The sequence below is a fragment of the Rhamphochromis longiceps genome, linkage group LG22 (assembly GCF_057381845.1).
Source record: "Rhamphochromis longiceps isolate RC_006_pf linkage group LG22, R_longiceps_female_GT1.1, whole genome shotgun sequence".
Taxonomy (NCBI): domain Eukaryota; kingdom Metazoa; phylum Chordata; class Actinopteri; order Cichliformes; family Cichlidae; genus Rhamphochromis; species Rhamphochromis longiceps.
Window position 1 is genome coordinate 33,178,583 of NC_140577.1, and position 10,112 is coordinate 33,188,694.

The 10,112-nt window shown below is 40.4% G+C and overlaps 1 protein-coding gene across 3 annotated transcripts; it reads right to left on the minus strand.

Annotated features, from left to right (window-relative positions):
* Window positions 1-3: 3 nt before the first annotated feature.
* lg22h6orf136 (linkage group 22 C6orf136 homolog) lies at window positions 4-9,815 on the minus strand. Of its 3 annotated transcripts, none has more exons than XM_085397101.1 (7): window positions 9,588-9,811; window positions 7,843-8,062; window positions 4,195-4,839; window positions 1,433-1,521; window positions 1,132-1,332; window positions 686-755; window positions 4-290 (listed from the first exon to the last, which is right to left on the minus strand). In XM_085397101.1, exons 2-7 carry the CDS (start codon window positions 7,939-7,941, stop codon window positions 147-149), a joined length of 1,248 nt encoding a protein of 415 aa, XP_085253227.1. In that variant the 5' UTR covers window positions 7,942-8,062; window positions 9,588-9,811; the 3' UTR covers window positions 4-146. The 3 variants fall into 3 exon arrangements, with proteins under 3 accessions (XP_085253227.1, XP_085253226.1, XP_085253229.1); XM_085397100.1 differs by having other exon boundaries at window positions 7,843-8,059; window positions 9,588-9,810; XM_085397103.1 differs by lacking the exon at window positions 7,843-8,062 and having other exon boundaries at window positions 9,588-9,815.
* Window positions 9,816-10,112: the final 297 nt, after the last annotated feature.

Here is a 10,112-nt window from a genome sequence, read left to right on the forward strand (position 1 = left end):
AGAAAGACTTGATCTTGTTTTAATTCAGGGACAAGAATATTTTTGAACAGCAAGCATAACTTTCAGTTTTCATGTGAAGACCACTTTAGCTTTTCAGGGTCACATGGCTATAGAGACACTGGTTTTCCACTAATGCTTGTTCTGGGTCAGTTTCTGCTCTGTCGCAGTGATGACAGAAGCAGGGGTAACAAATTGAGAGCAGGTCGGTGTTCCTGCACTCCCAGTGCCACCAGAACCCCGGTCAAGAGGGAAGTTACTCTGGGCAGGACGGGGGGCTGAGCTGGCATCACCTGCAGGAAAGAGAACAACAAATATAACATATCCACACATATCACAGCAGGTCTCACTATCATCATGTTAATCTGACCTTTCACTGCTTTCTATCCAACATTCATGCTGATGAACGTCTTTAACTGACCGCCTGTCTATGTTCTCGATCTATGCCAATACTGACAGTGATGAGAGGCTGAAGACGCTGGTGTGTTTTAAAGCACACTAAGGTTAAAGCGGGTTAAAAGAAGTACTTGTTGCCTGGTCAGAAAGTTTATCAGCAGTGGTGCTGGGAAAACTGCACCCAACAAGAAATCTTTCTCAATCTGGCAGACAATCGTTGGGAGTAGTTATTCTATAGCACTGAAGGCGTTTTGCTGTGGGTGCTCTGGCAAAAAGCTGTTAGCTTCCTTACCTTCTCAACTTTGTGACAGTGAATAAATCCATCATGTCCCATGTAGAATGTAGAGAACGCATCATAGGACCTATGTGTAAGAGATGACATTTGGATTAAGGTTGGACAAAATATGCACCCATTTTTATGTACAAGTGTGAACGGAAGAATCAGTTATTCATGAGTCTTAATGTTTTTAATCTTACAAACATGATAGTGTTTATAGCGGACATTGCAACCTGTCTGAAAATCTGTTTCCTCTTTCCAAAAACACTCAATTCAAAAACAAGGAAACGTTAATTATATACGTAACACCAAAAGGCGAGTATATCAGAACAGTAATCTATTTTATGGAAAGATTACTTCATTACATTTTTGGGAGCTTTAAAATAACACACCGAGACAGAAATCGCCAAATCCACTTAACCTTGTAACTCCCGTGCACCCAGTTCTGGATGTGCTGTTACCTGTACAGGTGCGATTTGTCTTTGCGATAGAAGCGCAGCAGCAGAGAGTGGAAAGGAAGCCCTCTGATCCTCCAGCGAGCCTTAATGGTCCCGTCCTCTATGTGTTTGGTAAGCTTCAGTACATCCAGTCGAGCTTCAGCGTAGTAGCACAGACACAGCAGGCGCCACAGCGAGAGCGTGAGCCGGTACATCACACGGCCTCTACACCAACACACGCAGTCAGACACACTTATCAAGAGTTTGGTCAAAGGATAAGAGTTTCTTATAACGCATCACCATCACGCTAGACAAGCACATTCACCTGGTCTTGATATTTATGAGGCCGTTGATGAATTCCACATCGTTTGAGTACATGGAGTAGTCGTGGTTTGTCATAAAGAATCTTGGAAGCTGCAAAACAAACAGATGAAGATCAGTTTCAAAGTTTAGGTGCTGATGTTAAAGACAAACACTTCAACAAGATATTCTCCAATTCTATTCTTTTAAGTCTAAAAACAGAGTTTGGTTTTACAATAAGCAGGCTGCAGTTTGTGAGGAAAATGAAGAAGGTGAAGCGTATAGAGTTGTTTCAATGCTCACAGCAGTGGCAAGTAAAGCTGCTGCTGCTGCGCCCCCCCCTAAAAAAAGAGTTTTTTCATATCCGTGTCCCCTGTACTCCATCTGATATCAGAAAATGTGTGTTCTTGTGTTTGTTTTTTGTTATTCATTTGCCCTTTCGTGCTATGGAAACAATGTGGATACAGTGTGGAAACTATTATAAAATGTCTTAATTCTTCAAACATTAAAAAACAAAACAAAAACACAAAAGTGTGTTCAAATGATCCTGGTGGTGTTAAATTGCAAAGCCGATTATTCACCATGTGATCCGAAATTGTAAATTTCAGGTAAACATGTCCGATCTGATCATGGAAAAATGAAGATACTTGATTTGTTTTCATCATCAAAACATTTGTATACAAATGTAAAATATCAACATTGTAATGGATTTTATGGTAACAGGCTGTCCCAAAAACCTGTCCTTGGAGCAAATTTACTTTTCAATGATTGTGTAAAGTCATCATACTTTTTATGGTGGTTTTGTGCAAAAATGAATAAAACATTTTACCTGAAGCTGAGTAAATCCTATCATGTGGATAGCTGCTACATTTGCAGTGGTTTTAAAATAGAATTTCTTGGTTTGCAGTATTGTCACTGTTGAGGTGTAGCAGGATAATAGTGATAAGACTTTATTATGAACAAACAGCTACATTTCTAAATACTGCATGAGATGCATTTATAAGATGAAAAATTATTTTGTGATGATTTGATGATATTTCTGATCTGTGAACAAAAGTACAAACGAGTATTGTAGTTGTCATTAATTAATTTTACACTATTGTTACACTGCCTTGAGATACAACTCGCTGTCACTGCTTGTTATGCCCTTTGGACCACACAAGGGGAAAGAGACAACAGGTTGTTCCTCTAAGTCACACAAGCACACAATTTTGTTCCTATTGAATAAAGCGTGCCCCACTGTCACATCTAGACCTATGGTGGAGTGTGTTCAAGGATAAATTATTAAATGCACACACAGGTAAACTGCTGAGTGCCATTACTGTCTTGAGAGGAGGCTACAAAGGATGCTGTAAAGTCTTCATGCATGTCCAATCATCCCAAAAAGTTGAATCTGTTCATCTGGACGTAGCTTTTTCAGTCACTTGGATGAGTGACGAAACATTTCTCCCACTGAATACAGTTGAACAGAATCTACTGTTTGGGATGCTGTAAAGTGTTTAGTGCCCTGCACATGTACTTTGTTAACCAGCTGTCACAACCTGCCACTAGATGGGCCCACGACACAAGTTTTGGGGACTCACAGGACGCCTTAAACACAGGAGACTGACACTTTTCTCTCTCTACAGATAGAGATGGCCAACACTCACAACTTCAGACTAGTTGCTAAAAACAATATAACAGGGCTCCCGGCTTCAGTTTACTGTCACTCCCCCTAATTTCCTGGAAAAATGCATTCTCTGTAGAGATGTAGACTCGATTTGCATTCTTCAGGAGAAAATTCACTTGCTGTCAGAAAAAAACTATGTATGTAGTGCTCTGTGAACAGAGTAAAGCAGCTATCACTGCAGATATTTTTTGGTTACCAGTTTGGGGGGCCGGGGAGCTACTGGTTTACATCAATTAGCCAGAAGGATGCATATTTTTCATCTCTATCCCACTCCCAGGAGATAAGAGGTTTGTTTTTCAGGGCATCTGTGCAGAGTGTTACCGTCCCTGCAACATGTAACTTTAACGCTATTGAAAATGCTTGGGGCGTCCTCCACTTGCTGCCTCGACTGTAAATGTAACTGGAGGTGGTTGACAAACGGTGTAACAATAAGGGACACGTTCTGTGTCTGGTGTTGGTGTGATTTTATTATTCTTACAGGATCTGACTGACAGGGTAAAGGGTCTGGGGACAAAACAGTACCCCTTGATGTGCCATTTTATGAAAGGCTCCTCCCCGTCTCCAGGGAGACCAGACACCCCCTAGAGATTTAACAGTGGTGTTGGATGCAGGAGGGAGCAGCATCCTGGGGTTATCAGTCCAGGACATTTGTGCAGCAGCAGGAAGCTGGTCCACACCCCTCACTTTGTGCAGTTTGACAGGCAGAATGAGATCAGTGCTTCTGAGGATTACACCGGGAAGCGAATCATAGTGACCATTTCACTCATGCTGCTGGGGTTATGCAAGTAACCTAAAGTTACTGACAATAATTAATTAATTAATCATTCGTAAGCCATACGCTTTATCACAAAGAGAATGCAAAATAATCTGTATTTCAGTGCACAAGTTGGATTAACTTATATACCTCAAGCTTCAAGTGTACAGTCCAAGTTATATATGTGTATTAAACAGTCAGTACAGACTGTAGTACTAAATGCTTTGAATAGTCAATAAGAGTATGAGACTATTTAAATGTGTCTGTTTATATTTCAGGAAGAGACTGATTGCCAGGCAAGCGTTGAGTCAGATACAGCTGTCAACATAACCAATGACAGCTATCATACTGTAGTGGTTCTTACCTCTATCCTCAGCCTTTCATACACCAGGGCCAGTTTTTCCTCTCCTTCCCTGTCGCTCTCAATATGCTCCCCCTCTGCTCTGCCTGTATGGCTACACAGCGATACAGAGGGCAGCTCCACCGCCTTCTTGTCAAGTCCGCTGTCCTGGCTGTATTTTAGCACACTGTTAGGCACCAAGTGTGTGCCAGGGCAATGAAAGCAGTAAAACTTGGAGCCAGACATGAATGGTGCAGGACATCCCTCAGTTTCAAACAGGCTTCTGAAGCAGCCGTGTTCTCTCTTTACAGCATCAGTGTCGCTACGTTTGAAGGTCACTACGTTAATGTCATCCTCTCTGCTACCATCCACTGTGGTCAGTGGAAACAAGAACTCTGAAGACGTGAGGGGCCTTCCCATTTTGTTGTGACCAAACAGAGGGATCTCCAGAAGGGTGTGGAGGCCATGTGACTCGCCCTGTCGCACCAGCACACAAACACTGAGAGAGTCCTCCCAATCCTCCTCGCCGTAGCGCAGCATTTGAGGCTGGCTCGCATGATGTATTGGGTTAGACAGCACCGGCTGCCTAAAGTTCTGATATCTCAGGCTGTTGGGTGGGGCCAGGGCCCATGCTGCACTGCTCAGGGGGCGGGTCTGGCAATCCACCACCTAAAGAAGCAACAAGGACTTGGTGTTATTATTGTAAGCATATAGAACGTGATATTCCATTTTAATAGCGGTCTGAGATTTTGAGTTAGATTAGATTGTAAACAGTTTAATCTCTCAGTATATCCTTGGTTTTTCCATTTTTACTTACACACATTTATTCTGGATTGGAGAGCAAATTGGGATTAGTATCTTGCCCAAGGACATTTGACATGCAGACTGGAGCAGCAGGAATTCAACCACCAACCTTCTGATAAGTAGATGACCTGCTCTAGCTTGTGAGCCACAGCCACCCTAAACATGGAGCTAAACAAGCTCCAAAAACTTTAAAAAGCTGTCATATATTGGATTTATGTATAATACCTGCTTAGAGTAGGGCTCCATGGTGTAAATTAGCATTATGTGTATAAAGCATAGCTTTATACACATAATGAATGAATCTGTAACTGATTGATTGAAATGTGTGTCACATGAGCACAGAGCCAATCGAATACTTATTTCTCTCTGTGACATGTAAATCAGTTTATACCCTTTATTAACTGTTATTAATGTAGTTTTCCTGGATTTGTGGCCCATGTTTTGTCTCTAAAAAGTAGAGACTGTTCACTTCTTTGTAAGCAGTGTTGGTCAAGTTACTTGAAAAAGTAATCAGTAACTAATTACTGATTACTTCCCCCAAAAAGTAATCCCGTTACTTTACTGATTACTTATTTTCAAAAGTAATTAATTACTTAGTTACTTTTTAAAAACACGATTTACAACCTGAAGAGGTGATAAAGCGATATCTCTTTCAGCCCAATTCTACTTTTTCTACATAATCCATCATACAAAATGTAATCAAATGGAAAAGTCTCTTTTTTTTAACTTGTTTTATCAGTTTTAATCTTTTAACTTTATGCATCAAGCAAAAATTTAATTATCTGCAACATTCTCTGACTGGAAGAAATTAGTTTAACATTTAAACCTATTTTCTACACATTCCAGCTCATAAAATAAAAATATTTTGTGTGTTTACACTCAGTCTTTCAAATAGATGCAAGTAAAACACAGCAGAAAATAAATAAAGTCAAAGACTCAGCGGTCCTGTTGCTCTATTTTCACCTGTAAAGCAGGAGTGGGGCAGGCGGAGGGTTACCCTGGTGCAGGTGTGCCGCGGTCAGTGGAAGAATCTCCCATTACGTCGTAGCTACTCGGTGCTTGCTTGGAAGTTTAGGGGTTTTTCGCTGTAAAAAGAAGTTTTCTTCCCACGCACAGCGGACACTAATGTTTTTGTCACTTTTTATGGAATCAAACTCAAAGTAAGGTCAGTACTTCCACGCTTTAAACGCTGCACGCTCATACTCTCTCCACACTCGATATATGAACCATTGTTGATCTGCACACAGCTGTTGTCACTAACGGTGCACTCGCTTACGTCACTGTCATGAGACATTCTCGCAAAAAAATCACGGTTTTAGTAACGCAGTAACGCAGCGTTCCTACTGGAAATCTAATTACCGTTTTTGCAATAGTAATCCCTTACTTTACTTGTTACTTGAAAAAAGTAATCAGATTACAGTAACGCCCATCTCTGTTTGTAAGTGAGAAAATGAGAAATTCAGATCAGACCATTATTTCCTCCACTGCAGCGTCTCGCTGTGCCTGACTGGACACATCTGCCTGTCAGCTTTATTCAGCACATCTCACTTTCCCATCAGCTCAGTGTCAAGCAACTGATGAGCAGCACCTGTTTTATAATAAGTTTTACAACCTTTGTGCAGTGACTGATCATGACGTTTTACTTTCTGGTTGCCATTTTTTTTGCACTTTACCCTAGTGAGTTCACCGTGACTCATCTGTCATAATACAACCTTTTGTAGTAATAAAATGTAAACGGAATGCAATTCATCCTGGGGAGGATGTGATTGTTTACTTTGTACGTTCCTACGCTGCTAAACATTGACATAAAAAGTTGTGTGAAGACTTAATAACCTAAGTGTTGGAGCTAGCCTAGCTGGTTCCCACTAATTCAAGTATAACTCTTGAAGGGTGTCCAAGAAGTAAGACTTCTTTGTGACAGAAGTATGTGAAGCCTGCAATCAGCCTTTTCCATGTCCAACATTGAGTTTGCTTTTTACCTGGACAGACAACGATGAAAGCTGAACACATACCTGTTCTAGAACAGAGAACAGCTGCATCTCTGCCCAAAAATATACTCTTATTAGAACTCACGTTGTTTCTATAGGTTAGTTAAAAACCTATTAAAAAAAACTCTATGCAGCAAAAATGATCTGCAGGTCTGCATCATATTATGATTTAGTGCTATACATAAACTAAATTGAATTTAACAGTGAAAATTGACAGCAACCATAAAGCTACAGGTCCAACTGTGAACTTTGTCAACCAGTTAATGCAAAGAAATCTCTTTAAAAAACAGACAGACGGGATCGGCATTCATTGATAGCATTATTTTCAGGATACTGAGTACTAAATTCCACCTTCTTAACTACTTATTCAGTTTAGGGTCATGGGGTCACGCCCCTTTTCACTTTCATCTATGTCTGTTTACATCTAAATTAACACACAGTTCAGAGGACTGTACTACGAAACAGGACTTGGGCTCATCGAGGTAGCTTCAGGGTTAATCCTGGGTTTTAGTAGCATGAAGATGTTTTACTTCTTACCGAGGTCCATCGGTTTATGCTGCAGAGTTTACCTGCTCCAGAAATAGTTATGCTGGAGACTTGAGATCAGCAGGTATGAAATCACTGCCTACTGAACAATCAAATTCCTGTAAAATATTATTTCCAGAAGATTTCTCTTGGACCTTAAGTAATTAAAAAAATGTTTCACAGGGAACCTATTTGTATTTGTGGACCTTGAATGAAATTTTCACACATGCTTTTCTAGGTATGTTCAATTGTTTTGTAGTACAGGTCTAAGTAAAACAAACTATTAACAGCCTAAAATAACTGGAATACTGGAGTATTTGTCAACTGATGCATAACAAGAAATCCAGTAAATTACCTGTCTGACACTCCAGCTCCATTTTTGGATGGGCTGCCTTCTCCCGTGGCTGCGGATACAACCCACCCAGAAGGCCACGCCTCCTCTGCTCACAGACATTCACCACAGGGTCAGGGCAACCCCGGTCACCCGATGACCATCACCCACAGCACAGACAACAGCACAAAGACTTTACGACTGGAAGATTCCCAACTACTCCAGAGGCCCTCTACCTCATCTACTTGAGACCACAGAAGAGAGAATAGATCGAGTTAGCTGTTCACACGGCTACATGACATAATTACAACAGAGATATTAACCTGCTGACAAAATGATTAGTTGATTATCAAGCAAAAAATGCAAAGGCAGTTTTCTATGTTTTCACTGTAATTCGTACCCGAAACGTGAAACATTATCAGTGTCTGATAACCAAATGATTTTTTAATCAACTGACTACACTGATATGATATATTTGCTAAAAAGTTAATATTGGCTAACATTTTGTTCAGTCTGGTGCAATAAGAGCTTAATAAATACAAAAGCTGTGCTGCACCTTCTTTTCTAAAAAACGGCTGAATGATATTTTGTCCACCTAACAGATGCAAGTCTTATAACTCTGTTTTTGGCACCACCAGCTCCTGAATGCTTGGCTAGGTCCTGCAGCTTCTCTGACAGTTAGCACTGCACCACACACTAGTTATTCCAAAAAGCTGCATCAGTACAGCAGGGAGTGCAGAGGACACTGGCAGAGGATTCGTCTCAGCTTTTGCTGCAGCACCTCATTTGGCTTTTACAAATCAGGCAATCACTCTGTAACGTTTTACTGGTCACATGATTCATCTTAAAAACAAATATGCTTTGTTAAATCAATAATTTTATGTAAGCTCCGACATTTGCATGTATTAGGAAGATTTTGTGTGATAATAAATCTTGTGGTGTTTGTGCAGCAAGATAACACAAATGCTACAGTTCAGGCATTCAACTGAAGGTTCTCTCGGACTGCCAGGAGCACGGGACCTGAAGCACACCTCACGTTTATAATCAGAAACTCCATGGTGACAGCTGGCATCCAGTGAAACACGTGAACACAGGCCTCTTCCTTACAACTTCAAATGCACTACAGCCAAAATGAACAGAGCAGTCTCAACCGCTCCTTTAAGTTCAGTTGTCAGTTGCATATCTTCCAGCTGACAGCGGCTTTTGAGTGGACGCTTCTTAGGTCATAACTCGTAAAAGGAAATTATTGGGTTATAGCATTTAACAAAAAAGTTTAAAAACAGCATTGCTAAAAATTTCAGGACTATTTTGTTTTAGACTGTCACACAATCCAATTACTGCAGTACAAATTGTTGTTTTAAATAACTTGGAAAAATGAATGTTTACATTTTTTTTATATTCTCCGGAGGTTAAATGGGGCACAGCTGCGTTTTAACTTGTCAGACATCCCTGTATGGTCACATCCGGATTTTCTCCGAAACTATCGCAACATAAACCATATATGTATCCCTACAACGCTGATATTAACTCGGAGATTTCAGCTAGTGCTGGTTACATGCAGTGACAGTCAAATAATAGCAGTTAGCTTTCAATGCTAACTAGTCAACAGCTAGCAATGAGCTAGCCACCGGTTTGGAAAAGAGCCTCATGTTATCTTTTCCAGACGAAGTCCCTGGTCCGTCCAAATGTTGTAAGTCTCCGGTTAGATTGTGTACAACAGTCGCCGCAGAATCAATTAACAAACTAGTAACATTCCGCTGGTAACTTACACAAATGTCATTCCAACCCTGTAAGTGTCCTTGCCCGGCCAAACACACCTCACGCAGCCAGTCGTGATGCTGCTTTCAGGTCTATTGGAAAAACGGCCACTGGCTCAAAGCGCCACAAACGATCAAACAATGCGGCATAAAAAATGTCACGTATAGCGTCTACACTTTCAGTCGCGTTAACTAAAGAAAATTCCTCTTGTTTGTGGTTTGTTTTTCTCTCTGACTTATAAAAAAGTGTTTAAAACACAAGTAGCTTCCACATCATGTGACGTTTTAGTTTCTGAATCTAAAAAAATGTATGACTGTAGAAAGCACTGGTAGAAGGCCGCGAGTACACCCGCTCTTAAAATCGATATCAGTATTTTTACAGTTATATTTATAACTGTAAAACATATAACTATAGTTATATTTCATTTTTTAAATTGTTAAAATCTCTTTATCATTATATGTGACACAGTGGCTTGTATAATAGTTTTGCTACACAGCATTCCTCCCATCATCTAAGTGGAAGCTCACATTCAAAAG

Bases quoted from the DNA above. Each gene is read 5' to 3' on its own strand.
- lg22h6orf136 (XM_085397101.1), bottom strand. From the start codon at position 7,941: ATGTCTGTGAGCAGAGGAGGCGTGGCCTTCTGGGTGGGTTGTATCCGC. The intron at 1,333-1,432 runs GTGAATGTGCTT...GTGTTGGTGTAG, and splicing joins CTCATAAATATCAAGACCAG to AGGCCGTGTGATGTACCGGC. The intron at 291-685 runs GTAAGGAAGCTA...TCTTTCCTGCAG, and splicing joins ACTGTCACAAAGTTGAGAAG to GTGATGCCAGCTCAGCCCCC.